We start from the raw sequence: 16,732 nt of genomic DNA on the forward strand, positions 1-16,732 counted from the left end.
CCAGGTACAAGCACACCAGTGTTAGACCAGAGCTGTTACCTGTCAGACGTAAGCCAAACAAAGCTGCAAACATACTCACCCCCAGGTTTCTGTTCACTTAGACAGATTCCTACACGTTATCCCAGCTGGTACAGCCAAAGCCATCCACACATCACCAGGCAAATACCACACCATGTGGCAGGGGCAAGGATATGCAGCTCGTATGCAGTCATATGGGGACAGAACATAGCCCCCACCCCTTGTTCCTGTGGTTCACAGAAATCAGCTGTAAAGGATCAGCAGCATTTGCTTTTCTTTGAAAAAGGGGAAGGGTTCTTGAATGCAACCCATTTTGCAAGATAACCTGAGGCCAAATAGACCACCTCTGGGATCTGAGGATGCAACAGGAGACCCACTTCTTCCCTCTCCTCACCCTTCGTTACTACTATCTTGTGTAGCTAATTCATTTTCTCCTCTTTCATATCCCAGCCAGAAAAGCCTTGTTGAGCAAGTCCTCAAAGAGTTTAGCTACCAGTAGCACAAGCTGCTGCAGTTACTTTGTGGGTTTTTTTTTTTCTTAAATTAGAAACATTTTATTTTTCAATAAAGAAAGTAACATTTAAAATACGAAACTCCCCCAATGTGACACAAAAAGAGGAAATGATATTTCAAGTCTTTTTGTACGCTCTCACAAAAACCTGACTGAGGCAGGACAAGATTTCCCGGCCCCATTTGTGAACAAAATGTTAGAAATGTTTCTGTCAATATTGCTCCCATCTCTTACAGCAAAACCGAGCACCAGAAGTCATGCTGAACTAGGGAATCTGCCCTAGGAACAGGTACAGTTCTGTTGTATTTGTGCTGTCCAGGTCACTGCTGAGAAAACTACACTAACCGGGCATCAAAGGTACACTGGGATCCGAGTGACTAAATCTGCCTCGAAGGACAGAGCCTTCCCCTCCCTCCCAACGTCTGTCAAGAGACAGGAGTCAGTCCTATGGGTTCCACCTAAGCATGGCTAGCTCAGACAGCTGGGAGCCTGGCCCAGCGGGATGCCGCAGGTTGGCTATTTGTCCCGAGAGGCCAAACAAAATAGGGAGGACACAGAAAGAGAAGGGCAAGTGAGAATCTCTTCAGCTCTTTCATTTGATGGCTCTGCTTCCTCTGATACACGTTCCATTTTCATCTCTCTTCGGAGCTACAGACTCCTGGGGTCGTTACGCCTTACAAGACAGTTTTCTTCATCTGACGTTCACTGGGATGGTCTTCGCCCTACAAGTTTCCTAGGAACCATTCCAAGACTGCCAGAAAGGAAGGGAGTCTTTCCCAAGGCCTCTAGGCTTTTGCTGTGGATCTAGAGCTCCTGTGGGTGGCTCTGTAGAACCCCTGGCTCCATTCCAAGCAGTCCCCTTCCCTGGACCACTAGACACAGTAGGGAGCTTCTTGATGAAAGGGCTCAACTATACATTTTTTTCTGCCAGCAATGCAGCCTTATAATTATTAAGTAAAAGCAATTTCTAAGCAGTTAGCAGAACCGCTGCTCCCAAAGGCAACACCACTAGTTCCCAAAGGACCAGGCTTCATAACCTATCACCCAGAAATTAAAAGAAACATTGTTTTGGTGTGAAAGACTATTGGTGTATACATGCCCTGCTGCTTGGTAGCAATGAACTGAACAGAAGTAGACGGCATTGCCTATTGCCCCAGTCCCTGAAGATCTTATCACAGGACAAATAAACATGGGAGTGAGGTTGGTACCTGCGGCACTAACACATCTGCTAAACGAAGCTGTGGAACAAGGATCCCTTTAAGAGATGACAATGCCTCAACATTACCAGAAACCCACTGGAAGCAGAGTTCAGGCTTGCAGAGACCCACAAAATACCAACACAGGAAGGGCTCCAACTCTTTCATCCCTGGTTTTTATGAGGGTGTTAATGGGAGAAAAGGACTCTTAGGGCATGACAAAAATAAGAGTTTTCTTGCAAGCAGGCTGTGCATCCAGATTCTCAAACCGCTGCATTCAAAACAGCTTTTCTTTAAGGAAAGGGGACCATCACTAACCCTCTCTGAGGCTGGAGACCTCCAAGCCAAAGCTAGCCAGCAGGCAGAGATGATCAGATGAACAAAAAGGATTTGGTAAGCCATTTGCCATCAACAAGACATCTTCAGAGAGAAGGGAAAGGCGGCCAAGTAGCTTCAGGACTCCATCCCGGTACAGCCTGCGACCTGACAAAGTGGAAAGAAACATCAGCTGAAGGCTGGTGCTGTATGTTAACTCTACAGACTTTCAGAGGGATGCTTGTCAATGGTTTCTGATCCTTTTCCCGATGAAGGAAGACATCCTGCACAAACTTTACATGCACCTTTGGGTCTAGATGTGAAAGCAGTGAGCATCCTGTAATACTGCAATTCAATGGTTTCATATGCTTGCAGGTGCAGGAATCAAGAATATGTTAAATTCACCAGGCAGTTGCTTACAGTGGAATGAAAGGAGCTTCCTATAAACCCTAGAGATAGCTTCAGATTTTTCCCTGAGGAGGAATTCATCCCTTCACTCCTCACCTCCTCCTCAAAGTTGACTAACATAACGCAAACCATGTCAGAGGCAGTTCCTGGATGCACTTACATGTAGTCTTTCATCAGCTTAACTGCTGTGTCAGGTAGTAGAGAGGTACCATCATTGTAACAAGAGTCACCTCCTTCTAAGGACAGTGTGTGGTCTCAGTCAGACTGGGAGTCCAAGCCTTGAACTTAGGACTCAGCACTGTTTGTTACCAGGAGCACAAGTAGATAGATAGACAAAGGAAGCAGAATGCGTTCTCTTCTGGCTTCCTTAGAAGTCTACATGAACCTCATCTGAGCAGCCTCAGTTTTCCCACACCAAAGACAAATACTGTCTTCTTGCGATACCTGAACAAATGTTGCTTCCCCTTTGTGCATCACTTCCAAGTCACACCTTGTAGACCTACCCCAGACCAATGAAATGCTCTGTCCAGCACAGAGCTGCATTGGTATACCTCACAGCCCTCTCCCAGCACCACAGGGATAATCCCTGTATTGCCACACTCACCCCCTCTGCTCCCATCTTCCACAGGCTCTGCTGAGTAGAAGATATAATCAACGGTAGCACCAAGTCCCATGGGCATGGTTGTGACCTCTGGGCGTCCCCTCTCTGGCAGGAAGTGGCTGTAGACAGAGGTCAGGTTGAGGCCATGCTGGATAACACCTGAAGACCTGCACATGAACAGCCAGAATTTACCAAGAAAGGAAAGAGGACGATGCAGTGTTCGGTGTTGCAGTCACAGCTGAAGTTGGATGTTCCTTTGCTGTTGCAACTCTCCAAACTATCTGTGTGTTTGAGAACACATACAGAAAGACAGCCTTTCTGAATTATTCACTCCCCTTGCACTGAAGACAAAGCAGACTACAAACTTACCTTGTCTCCAATACCCTGTCCTGTCTATGCCCTTCATTCTTGGCCTCACCAACCCGATGCTGACAGCACAGTGCCCAGAAGCTGGGAAAACCCTGGGTGGAGGTGGATCTGGCTGTTCCAGACAACCCTCCTTATTCTCTTCCACCCTTACATTTATTTCGGTCTTTACTTTAGTCAGATTTTCAGCACTGAGGAAAACGAGACAGGGTTTGAAGAGCAGGACCACTGAAGGTGCATTCAGTTACCTTGGGATGAGTGGCTGGAGATCTGGGTCATTCACTACGGCTGCGTGCTTGGGCCAGTATGCAGGGCGGTCTGCAAGAGAGCAGAGAGATTGCAGACAAACCTACGTAAATACTGGAAAAGGCTGCTCATCCCAACTCTGAGAAGCTTCTCCTGAGACCAAACAAATTCTTTTGCCCAAGAAGAGCAATAGCTTCTAGTCAAAGGCACCTTAAAGAAAAATATTCAAAGGAAAGCCCAGCTCTAAGACTAACAGGAACATCCTGAGAGCAGATCACTGCAAACAACTGAAAAGTCATATTCTGTCCTGTTAAGGACATGTCCCTAAAGCATTTAATACTATCAAAGCCCAGAGTGGTTTAACCTTTAATCTCAAGTTCATTTGCCTTAGCCTCCAGCTTACACAAAGGACAACTAAGAAAGGCTGAACAGAAATGGAGAGCAGAAACAGCCATGCCGCAAAGCCCAGGGATGAGGCAGTGCCTACTGGGTACCAGCATCCAGAGACATCTATGTTGCAGCCATCGCGACATGATGGTCTTTTCTACTGCAACAAAAACCTTGAGGTGGTGAAAAAAATGCCTTTGTCAGCAACAGCATCCAAAAGAGCCTGAATCTCCATGCATCTCAAGGAACACTGTCAACACTGCAAGACTCACTATACAAGGACAGTAAGACTGTCCTCTGAGTTCTTGTGGAATCCATTAGTAATCACACAGCCACAAAATGCTACCCTTCTATCTTGACCTTTTCTCACCAGGCATCAGTTTTTCATCAAAATCCAGCTAGGAGAGTCATGAGCTGAAAAATAACCCATTAATACCTGGTTTAGCATCTGTCACCCCTTCCAAGAGGACTAGTTGTGGTGGTCGTTCACAGGCAACATCGCAAAAATGGAACTGGAGCAGGAAGTCCCGGCTGTACTTATGTCTGCCTGCAAACAGAAATACAATTTAAGGGAATAAAATGTCTGCAGCAAAGTCACATCTACAGAGGACATCTACATACTATTTAGACCTCTTTAGTCTGAGAGAGATTTTCGAGCCCAAGCACCCTTATGCCACGAGAACGGGAAACACTTAATCTAAGCACAGAACAGAGCAGATACATCAGTGTAGAAGAACAGAGCATTTGACTAATGCATCCGTCATGGTCGGCACCTTGATTAGACAAATTAAGAATGTCCTCTCTGAAACTCTACAAGTTCAAGGGATTTTTAGGCAGACTGGCTAGCTTGTAATTTGAGAAAACTCAGGTCTGATTAAAAACAAAGAACAGTTCTGCAGATCAGGATGGATGCAAGTTTTACAATCAAGCTTCCAACAAAAGCTGTTTAGCATGGGCTCATTTTTTTGAATCCTCTCTAGAAATAGTCAGGGATACATTGTTTTAAAGCGAGCTCTTGGTGATTTCTTAACAATAGTATGCAAACACCGCCCAAAACTGCTCATACAAACACATGCAGCTAAAAGCTGTGGCTGCTGAAGATCATTCCCAAATGCAGAAAAGCTAAAGTGTGAGAATATAAAAGAGGTATGGAGGACAATGGTTACTTGTAAGGGACCATTCAGCTGTTGACTAGAGAAAGATGCCAGAAATTGGGCTGCAGCGATAGACTCCAGAAAAATAAATTTAATTCACATACCAAGAAAAAGGATAGAAGAGAATCATTGCTGACTGCCTCATACAACACACGCCTCAGCTACTCAGAGAGTCAGCAAGGCCCATAGACTCCCCAGCCTTAGCAAACATGTTCCCATTTCACACCGGAGCTCACCCAGTTTCTTTGGCTGGCACCGAGTAACATATTGGCAGTTGTCTGTTACACCCAGTGAACATGGCCACAGTGGGGCCACCAGTTTCCGTGAATGCAACTGCTGGGAAAAGTCTTCCTGACCGGACACCTGCAAGGAGGCAAGAAACAGGAGGGGAAATATCAGTAACACATAGCAGAACCTTTGCAAGTTGCAAGCTATAGACAATACATGTATACACACTCACCAAGAGCAAAACAGGAGAATGCCCTCATAGAAAGACATTAAATAAGCCATTTAGAACGTAGCGCAGATATTATAAACCTTCAGCTCTGCAGGATGGATACAATTAACTAGAAGTCTCATGACCAGATATATTTGGCGGACATCCATTACTGAGCTGATGATTTAGCTCGAAAGCCAGTAATGAATTTGAGCACGGATACACATTAAGAAGTACCCACTGGAGGAGTCTAGCATAGGTGCCCATTTCACAAGCAAAACTGTTTTCACATCAAACATCTACATAAAATTTCAGTATGTCTCGGCGGAGTTGTACTCCCCCACACTTCTAGTCACCTAGGCACAAAAATCCCATAGCAAGGGAGAATCAGGACCTGAAATTAAGTGTCTGTTATCACTGGTTTGCCTCAAGAGAAACGAAAAAAGGTGAGTTGGAAACAACATGCACACGTCTGTCTGCTTCTTTCCTCAGCAGTGCTTGAGGCATTGAGGATAAGTCCTGAATAACTAAATATAATATCTAGACTATTTCCTCATGAGGGATAAAAATACAGCCGTGCATTTCTCCAGCGGCACGCAGCAAAAAGCTATGCAATCCTAGCTCTGGCTGGCACCTACCTTCCAGGCTGGCATCCCGTGATAGGAAAGCTGACCATTCCGGATGAATTTGTAAAGTGGAGAATCAGGTACAGAGTTCAGGTCTCCACACAAGATGACAGGATAGTAGCTGCCTTCAGGAGTTTTTGCAATCTTGTCAATCTCTGCTAGGAGCAAGGCCATCTGGGCAAGTTTGATATCTCCCCGCCGGGGATTGAACAACACGTGAGTGTTGGCCACGCACAGAGGACTGACTGCCTTCAGATCCAGACCCTCTGGGAGCAGAGGCTGTAGCAGCAACACCAAGGCCACGTTATCCCGATTGAGGACGTCCAGACCAGGGCGGAAATACTCTATGGGGCTGACGCTGATCAGCTGGAACCTGCTGTCCTTAAAGCACACTGCACAGCCGTCGGTCTTTCTCCCAGTCCTCCGTTTATAGAAGCATGCAAAGCCTGAAAAGAAACCATCATGCATTAAAAGCTGATCTGGCCACAACCTTAGGCCCTCCCTCCATCACTGGAGAGTTCAGCAAGTCTGTGCAGTACAAGAGGCTCCCACTACAATTTTGGGAGAATGCAATTCAATCTGGGAGACCTGTCCAGAAGGACGATTTCTCCAACCCCTATGCAATCCTATCTTGCTAATTTTCGCACTGTTTTCTACAACAGAACTTGGCTATAACTACAAAAATCATCCATCACTGGCCAATAACGCAACCCTACTTGTGAAAAGCTGGTTGCTTAGTTACATAACATTTTACATTCCCTGTCAGCATTCCTTAAGGTCTCAGTTCCCACCAGCTATAAGCAATGTTGGGGCACATAACAGGATTCATTGCTTGGGAGGCATGGACTCCAACCTCTACTCCTTCGGGTACAACATTTTGTACAATGCAATTGCTCCTTTCGTAATGCCCTGGGTACAGCATTATACCCAATTCTGTCCCAGTAATCACAGTTTATCATTCATAATCGTGAGTCTTTTCTCTCTCTTTGCCCTTCTAGGACTCACTCAATTTTGTTACTCTGATCTGTCAAGTAGGAGAAAGATCAGTTAGAAAAGAAAGGGTGAAGCTCTAGGCAGACAGCCCAGAAGTAGGGCCAGCAGCTGCTCAGAGAAAAAGGAAGAAGAGTTCTATGAAGACTGAGTGCTTTGAAGACATTAAGCAGGAAGAACTGCTTGGCCAGTCCCATGAGTTGGGAGGTACAGACACACAAACGCAGGACGTACCCATTTTCTTGAATGTTGGTTCCAGCTGCTCCCAGTAATGGTTTTCTTGCACCTCCTGGAGACACAGAACCTGGAAGGAAGGCAGAGACCTCACTCGCTCCACCAGTATTTGCCAGTTACCTTGTTTTGGGGAAGGAAGGAAGCGCAAAAGTGCACTCACATACTAACCCTGCAAACAGAAAGGCCATCACTGCAACTCTGTCCTGTACTCCCCAGCTAGAGAATGACAACTTTCTGGGTCACATTAGCTTATCATTCAGTTATGCAGTGATGAGGTAAAAGATCCTTCATCACGCCAACAGAGAAAGTCACAAAGCCCTCTCCTATGCAGGCTTCACCTCCTGTGCTGCCCTGCAAGCCTGTCCCTTCCCTCCCAAAAATGCATTACTTCTTCTTCCACTTCTGCTGTTTACAAAGTTAACCCCTGCTATCAAAGTATTACTAGTCGCTAGAGAAACACAGTCAAAACAAAACAGGCACCCAAAAAATATATACTCGAGGCCTCAATTAGTCTCAGAGGAATCAGCAGTGAGTTATCAAGTAGCATCTTCCTAAGACTTCCCCCACCCCTATTAAACAAACAAACAAACATGCTGTTAGATCAAACAAGAAATTAAAATTCTGGTGATAGCGATGTGGAAGGAGCTCAGTCATACTCACATCAGGATCCCAGTGCTGGATCTCCTGTAAGAGGTTTGGAAGGCGGTAGTCCCAGTTCAGGATGTCTGGATGACAGTGTAGGTAAAGATCATGGCCCTGTTCCACCAGGTCCTGGGCCAGGATGTTGTAAGACATGACTCGAAATTCAAAGAGAGGAGTATTTTTTGAAGCCTGCTCTAGCTCACAAGGCTGGACAGAAAGATCCTCCCAGTCTCTCCATAAAATTTCTATATGCAAGAGACAAAAAAGCCAAATTACAGCCATGTTGGGTACCCTCCTGATACTTTTGTTTCCCTGAGACCCAGAATACAGCCAATCTCATTCTCTCAGCTTGAGCAAACCCTCACCCACTTTGGGTTTTGGGTGCTTTCTTTGGATTCCTTTGGATACCTGTCAATGAGGATGGGTTAACAGAAGACCAGACTGAGCATACTGAAAAATTCAACCAACTTTTGGGTGCTTTCTGTATTTTTCAGGCACAGCTCCTGGGAAACTAACATATCAATATCGAGACAGTCTAAAAGCAGAGATTACCAGCTGAAACCAGCCCTGCCTCAGCAAAAACTTACTTTGTAGCTTTCACTAGCCGATCTTGTCAACTCTATACAAACTGATACAATCACTGTGTTACAGACAGGAAGCCCAGACCCATTCACCTTACCCAGACACAACAACCTAACCAGGTTCCCTACAAATACAAATTCCCAACTAAACATTAGATTCAGAGCTGTTGCCACTGACCGTGGTAGGGTACCTCCTCCAGGAGAGGACAAAATTGTACTGCATCCTGAACAGGCCAGGCAGGGGGCTCCATTGGCACCATCTCTGCACCACCTGCTAAGCTCCATGCCAGCACGGCTGGGTCTTCATGCTGTCCTCCTACACCGACAGGGGCACAGCCAGCTATCTGGTGATCTGTCTGTGGCACCACAGCTGCCCAAGGAGCGCTGCCTACTACAGCCACTGTCTCCTCCTCTGGTAATTTTTCCAGTTTAGTCACTGCATGATCTTGTGGTTCTGAAGAAGCCAAGGCACATAGCTCTGTAAGCTGCTGACCGGCACACCAGGTGACTTCTGGAGCCGAATTCAGGTCGCTAAGGCTACTCATCAATAGCTCTGAACCTTCTAACCAGTCGCTAGCGAGTGTAGCTGATACTTTCCCCACCGCTGGAGCACTCTCACTGGCTGGCAGATTCCCTGCTCCTTCCTCCAACCACTGCTGGAGTAGAGCTTCTTGCTCTTCCTGGACCGGCTTTCCTCTGGTTGCAGCAAAGATGCCTTCTATCTGGGTGGACGTGCTCTTCGCCAGAAGCACATTCTTTCGACAGGTAAAGAAAGCATCTGCCATTAAAAAAAAAAAAAAAAATTAAATTAACATAATACAAATGAAAAGCCTTTCCCACTCTTTTTTTTCCAATGCATTTGCACTGTAGCTCAGTGCAATACAGCCATTCAGTATGACAACCCAAACAAGTGACTCCCCTGAAGCAGTTACAGTCTAAATAACTTACCCTGCCTCTTAATGCTAGGCCACAGTCCAATTCTAGTTATATTAGTCAAAGTCACTGTAACTGTACAGCACAACAATGGCTTTACCAACTCCACAGAATGCAGTTCTAACTTGTGCAGCACCACAGCCAAGTTAAAAGGTGCTGTGGAAATTGTACCTGCTCTCAACAACACGTGTGAAGGCACGGCCTATGGAAGTTAGCTGACGGGGTGCATGGGTTACGAAGCCAAGTGCTTGTAGATGACCACTTGGAGCAAGTTTCTTTCCAGGGATTCAGTAAAAATGGTAAGGTAAGAGGCCTTAAAGTAGTTACATAAAATAAGAATGTGCTACAAAAGAAAAACTGTTCTGTAATTAAGAGATGAAAAATAAAGAAACAGAGGGACAGACATCAACAATTAAAAGCCTTATTAGAGAGAATGTATGCACAGAAGGAGTCCTGGTAAGGATTTTAAAATACCTGATGATTGATATATGTGATTAAAAAAAAGATAATCTGCTGTTCACGTAACACTCTTGGATATATTAATATCAGTGGTGTACAACAGAAAAAGGCAGGGACTCTTTTCACCTGTACTGACATCGGAGATGACACACCGATCTCTTGCTAGGAATTGTACACAAACACCGGGCCCTGCTGTTGACGAGCAATTCCCTTTGTCTACACATCCCTTTTTTGCTGAGGTACCCCTGCAACAGCCGCCCCGCGCAGTAACGTACAGGGGTCAGCAACACCTCTGTGCTTTTACTGCCACCCCCTGCGAGGACAGGCCCAGCCGGGGGGCGGCTGCACGCCACCCAGGCAGCGGGGCCGGGAAGGCCCCTGAGGAGGCCGCCCCCAGCCCCCCGACACCCGCCCCGCGCTCCGGGGGAAGGCCCCGACACCTCGGGGCGGCTGCAGGCCGCTCTGCCCCTCTCCCGCACCGGGGAAGCGGCCGCAGGGGGAGGCCGCCGGGGCCCCGCCGCCGCCCCCCGCAGCCCGCTCGCTGCCCGGCGGGAGGGGAAGGGGCGGAGGGGGAGCCGGGCCCCGCCGCTGCCGCCCGCCCGGGGCCGCGTTACCTCGCAGGGCCCGGAGGAGCCGCGCGGCCGGCAGCAGCACGTAGCACAGCACGGTGCCGATCATAGCGCCCGTGCGCGGCCCGGCCTCCTCCGCCGCCGGCCCGGCCCCAGCGAGGCGACGCCACGGCACGGCCCCGCCTCAGCCCCGGCCTCACGGCACGGCCCCGGCCTCACGGCACGGCCCCGGCCCCGCGCTGGCACTCACCGCGCCCGGGCCGTCCCCTCGGCCCGCCGCACCGGGACGCGACGGGGCCTGTCCCGGGCCGGGGGTGGTGGCACCGGGGCCGGGTGACGGCTGCCGGCTGACCCCGCCGCCCCGGGGGCGTGTTCCGAGCCAAAGGTTTCGCCCTCTGCTCTGCAGCAGCCCGGAAAGTCAGTAATAACCCCCTGGAAGGCACCCAGTGAAGTCCCATTTGCCCCTGCAGGGTTAATTACTACGCTACCTTACAGGATTTGCAACCCTGCAATCGGGATAGTCGGGGTTTTGCAGAGGGCAGTGTCTGCGTGGACAAACCCCACCGGGAATAGTTTAAACCAACAGCGCAGGAGCATGTTCTCCTGCAGCGTTTTGCTCACGGCTTATTGCACGTCTGCAAAACCACACGGCCTCGTCGTCTGTGAGCAGACAGGGAGCACCTTCCAAAGCTGAGGCCTGCCACATGTTGAAACCGGGCAATTTCAGGTGAAAGAAGTCCTACTTGAAGTCCACCTTTTTAATATTTTGCTTCGTTTCGCATTTTACTCCGCACAACATCCAAAGGCAATCAGATCAAACTGAACACCATTTCAGCTCTTTACACCAAATGCACATATTTAATGCATTATAGTAATATACAAAACTGTAAAAGCTAACTCAGCTAAACTGCAATAACCTTTAAAATCACACTTGTCATCTGCTAGGGAGCATTTCAATCCTATACCCATAATGCTTATACCTCTCACTTGTTAGAGATCGATTTCTGCTTCAGGTTAATGCTTCTAAAATTTTCAGACAAAACCTTTGTGACGCCTCTGGTGTTTCCCCTTCTGCTTGGGAAAGACACACAGCACACCTCTGGAGAGTGATCTCACCAGAGATGATCTTCCAAACTCTCTTATCAATGGGCTTTTGCAATAAATTCAACAAGACCCGCATCATCCCTGCCTGCTGTGCCGACCAGTGCTGCCAAACTGTGCCCTTGATGGTCACCTGCTGTTGTCTCTCCGGTTATCCTCAGACAAACACTTTCTGAGGGGCGACCTGTCTCGTACACTATTTGTGTATTCTGATCGGTACAAAGGGCGCCCACAGCTAGGACCTGAGCTGATGTTATTAAGTACATAAATAATAATAATCCAGCCAATGTCATTCTAAAATCTGCAGTTATAAAACCCCACAGATAGTTGTTAGCAAGAAGCACACCGACTACTGCAATGCAGTGCTCTGCTTTGTGGGGTATTTCCAAAGCAATAGGGCAATAAGGTCTTTTTCAAATTGGCAAAGCAATATTTCCAATACCTGCATCTAGAGTTTTACATGGATCACCGTGCAGCGGCATTAGAGCACTTTCTTATTTCTGCTTCTTTGAGTTAGGACCGGATGTGTCATTGAGGGGGAAATTGAGGCACAGAAGCAGTGACCTGTCCCAAAACCCACAGATGTCTCTGGCAAAGCACAGCACTGGACTGTGGTCTCCCATATCCTGCTGTGGGAAGCAAACCTCTGGAAACCATCATTGGTGTCTGCCTAAAGCAGAGGATGTTCTCCAGAGGAAAGATATGCGGCAGCAAGGGCTAGCGACCAGAGAATTTAAAACAAGGCTGTTCTGTGAGAGGAAAGATCAAAGAAAGCATCTGAAGGCCCAGCCCAGCCCACATCAGCCTAATTGGACTGGAATGGGAGAAGAACACTGGCCAGAACCACAAACAAGCATCTCAACAGCCACTGTTGGTTGGCCTATGCTAGAGAAAAATATTTACAAACTTTGGCAATAAAATCAAAGCTGACAGCGGTCATCTGCTTTGGGGTCAAACCTTCCACTGGTTTATGCAGCATGTTTTATTCTATATATAAAATAACCCTATCATAGCCTCTAATGACTGGACTAGTTGGAAGGTTTATGTAGAACCTAGGGAAACAAAAACACTAAAAATAACCCACCCCTAGGGAAATGGACTAAATGTACGTACCATGTGTGCTTAACCTTTATCAGAAAGCCTCTTGCATTACAATTTTGGTTCTAGCCAAAAAGGAAACGTTACGGAGTCCTCAGTATAAGTAATGCAAAATAGTAAGTGTTGAGCCAATTTTGGCACCAACATCAGCTGGTGGGATGAATGAATACTTGATTTGAGGCTCCCTTAAGTGCTGACATGTTTACTAGCCACACTGTTACAGAATATATGGGGAAATTATCAGTAGAGACGTCCGAATCCATTCAAGACAAAGAGGCTGACACACTCGTTTTACCCTAAGCTCCTTTAAGACCGCATGTGCTCCAGCCTGACTTTCTCATGTGAAGCTGTACAAACCGCAGTGCTAACCCAGAGGGAGGGAGATCTCTCACCAGAAGCCTGGCACCACTCTCCAATACGCCTGGGGGTCTCACAGCCAAAACCTCATCTGCTCTCTTCTCCGTTACCGGGTGCTGATGCGATCCAAGCCCAAGCAGCGCTGGTTTCCCGAAACACCCAGAACCTGCGGTCAGGATGCGGAGGTGAGGTCACAGAAGGGCCGAGGGCACCCAAGGGAGACGAGGTTCTCTTAACACCCAGCCAGCCCCTGCCAACACAAAACGTGCTCGTGAGCAGTATAAATCGAGAACGTCAACCTTACAACTAGCACCATTGCTCTTGGAGGCTTGTCAGTTGTAGCCAAGCAGCTGTGCTTCGTGTGCATACCTTAGAGGAACTGGCAGGGTCCTAGGAGGTGGCTGCAAACCCCTCACTGACAGAAGAGAAAAAGCAAATAAACCCTCAGCTCACTGGTGGTGGCAAGGAAACGTACCCATGGAGAATGAGTCTGAGAAGGACACAGGTGTGGTGCTTACTTACCAGCTAAGTCAATTCAGAGATAGTCCAAAGTAGCCAAAGGCAGATCAGTAGGATCTGAGGGGGGGAAGGCAGCAGGAAGGCACCACCACAGAGAAATGGGGTGAGCAGGGATCTAGGGTGCCGATGCCCAAAGTTGACGGCTGCCATCTGGGAGCAGGCTGGTAACAAGCAGTCTGGCACCTTGCTTGGAGAACAAAATGCACCCTAAGCGAGCTGGCCAGTACCAGCTTCCCAGCAATTATGCCCAGCTGCCCTTAATTTCCCTTAATTTCCACAGATGTCAGAGCTCAGCACCATGTGAGATGAAATCCTATTTCAACCCTCCCTTGCCTAGAAGTATGGGTAGGTTTTGAAGGTAGTAAGATAATTCTGTGAATGTGCTAACTAGAGTTAGGGTCTAGGTTTGTAGCATTTTGGCCTGATTTTCTAGCTTAACTGTTCCTATGCTGCTCCCTCATGAAGTCTTATACTTGGCTGATTTAGTCACAGTGTGAGGCTTTTTGCCCTGATAACTTTCAAGGTATAGTTAACTTATTGAAGTAAAGCAAAGAAATACTGAAAAGCAATTGAGATCTTCTTAATATGCACCAAGAGTTACTAATTATGTTAGTGCTAAGCATTTTCTTTATTAATAAATACAAACACTTCACAGAAATACTAGGAATTGTGTTAATTCTTTTGTCTTCTTTAATTGCATAAGTGCATATTTCTCAAATTTCAAAGCAAAACTTCTCAGTACCAGTATATGTGGGAATGCTCATCCATTGTACCTGCTGGTTTGAGTGTTCATTAATAGTGGGGGACTTTTTTTAAATAAATATTACACATTTATTTTTGGTAATTACTGTGCTGCCACTGCTACCAGCAAGTTCTCCTCAAAATTCAAAGCCTTTTTTGTGTTGTCACTTAGTGACTATAAGTTAATTTCTTATTTTCCTTTATAATACAACTACTTTAAAATAATCAAATCTATGGGACAACTCTCTTTGGTTCTTGTTTCTGTGTATTTAAATAGAGCATAAAACAATTTTTCAAGTGTCATGTAGTAATATTCCTTGATGATTGCTCTAATAGATGAGATCCTTTCTCAGGATGTCTTCTATTGTTTCAGAATGGCATTTGACTAAGTATCCGTTCTTATTTTTCTGTTAAGATAGATCTGGTTTTTTTTTGGATCCAGCAATAATAATTTACTGTATATGTGGGATTAGGCCCTTTTAGATAGCTTTTCTGCAAACCAGGCTTCTGTTCTTGGCTATAAACTCCTGAAATTTTTACTCTGTAAATGGGGTCTGACATAATTAGTTACCTGCTATCAAGCCCAAGTGATTATATTAAAGTTAATATTTCTTCTGTTTTTTGGACAGTATTCATTTCAAAAATATTATTATTAGGAAATATCTGGTCAATTAATAGCTGGCTGCTGTTTTTCCTTACATATGGGATTTTGTAATTCTGGGTAAAATGCTGGCTGAATCTGACTGGTAGAAGCAATGAAGAGATTGGTATAACTATTAATCCTGCCATATTCTAGAGGCAAAATGTCGTCAAAATTTCTGGTTGTTTTGCTTTGCATCTTTTGGTGGTCGTGGCCTAAATTATTCACACTAGGAAAAAAGAAATCTATATTTTCCCACAAGTATCTAACATTTGTTTATAATTTATCTAGAAATCTTCTGATATCCACATTGGCATGACCTAAAATAGGAGATAAAAAATTGATAACCTTGACTAGATGACCAAGTTAGGACACATGCAGTTTTTTCCAAGCCTCATTTCTCATTTTTTCAATAGCTGACAACTTTTAGAATATTGGCTCCTAAATACTTTGCTTAAAATTTGCTTACATACAAAATCACATGTATCTTGTAGCAGTTTCTTCATAGATTCCTTCAACACTTTATATTCCTAATTTAGTGTATAGCCATGTAGTTTGACACAGCACTGAATTAACTCATTCTTAACGAACGTAAAAAGTTGCTTAAATCTAAGCATTTATATTCATATCATTTTGTCTGCATGCTGCAAAATGCTATGCTCCATTTTTTGTTGCTCTTGCTGAGTTACTATTCTGATGTATTTCTCTGCCTGACGTTCAACAAAGAGCTTTACTATCACAGTATAAGCTGCCACTGGGATTTATCATATATTTGTACAACACAAGAGGGAACAAAATAAAATGACGTCCCCAGAGAATAGGCATTGTTAACCCAGCAAAACAAAAGGGTTTTGCAGGCATCTGGATGCATCCCATATAAGCCTTGCATCAAACCACGGAGTGATGTCCCCACCTATCTCCTGATTCATGACTGGTCAAAGCTGTGCCTGAAGAAAGCTGACCAGAAAGATGTGTCTGCAACCCCAATGCCTCAGAAAAGGAGAGGGTGATAAAGAATCTCCAGACCTGTCAATTTCCACTGCATTGATTTTCTCAATGATGATTGAGAGTCAATGCTTTTTGAATATCTGCCTGAATAACCCCCTAACAGCATAAATATCTGAATCAGTGCTATCTCCTACACCTCCACAAGGATTCAGGGACCACTTCTGGATTTACCTTGCAAGGCTCATTCCATGCAGTGTGGGGCTGGCTGACACTGGACACAGGACGGCCCCATTATCAGATGATAAAGTCTGGATGGGCTTTGCATAGCGTACAAACAGGCTGTCTGTTCCCCAGGGTAGGAAGTTTGTGGATGGCCAGCATTGTACGGTCTTTGAGGAAAGGAGGGGATCTGTGGGTACTATCACAGTATTCCAAATCTAGGTGAGTTCTTTACATGGGATTTAGACCTACTTTTTACCTTTTTTTGGCCTTTCTCATGCTAAAGTAAACCCATCATTTGAACAAAGAAAGTCTGACAGAAGGAAAAGGCCTTAATGAAGGAGCTGCAGGGCTGGCTGAAATGCTGTGATGTGGGTGCCAGCTGGCCAGTTTTTTCCCTCAAGCAGGTCTGAGTGAACAGCCAAACTGCAAGCTCC

At 46.0% G+C, this 16,732-nt stretch overlaps 1 protein-coding gene across 2 annotated transcripts; it reads right to left on the reverse strand.

The window, feature by feature from the left end:
• Positions 1-1,881: 1,881 nt before the first annotated feature.
• ANGEL1 (angel homolog 1) lies at positions 1,882-11,030 on the reverse strand. 2 transcript variants are annotated; one of them, XM_035540116.2, is made up of 10 exons: positions 10,923-11,030; positions 8,890-9,489; positions 8,149-8,375; positions 7,489-7,558; positions 6,277-6,710; positions 5,439-5,565; positions 4,485-4,595; positions 3,664-3,733; positions 3,053-3,216; positions 1,882-2,208 (listed from the first exon to the last, which is right to left on the reverse strand). In XM_035540116.2, the coding sequence occupies exons 2-10, from the start codon at positions 9,254-9,256 to the stop codon at positions 2,039-2,041; spliced, it is 1,740 nt and encodes a 579-aa protein (XP_035396009.1). In that variant the 5' UTR covers positions 9,257-9,489; positions 10,923-11,030; the 3' UTR covers positions 1,882-2,038. The 2 variants fall into 2 exon arrangements, with proteins under 2 accessions (XP_035396009.1, XP_035396008.1); XM_035540115.2 differs by lacking the exon at positions 10,923-11,030 and adding an exon at positions 10,718-10,890.
• Between the last annotated feature and the right edge of the window lie 5,702 nt (positions 11,031-16,732).

Source organism: Cygnus atratus, chromosome 5 (assembly GCF_013377495.2).
Source record: "Cygnus atratus isolate AKBS03 ecotype Queensland, Australia chromosome 5, CAtr_DNAZoo_HiC_assembly, whole genome shotgun sequence".
NCBI lineage: Eukaryota > Metazoa > Chordata > Aves > Anseriformes > Anatidae > Cygnus > Cygnus atratus.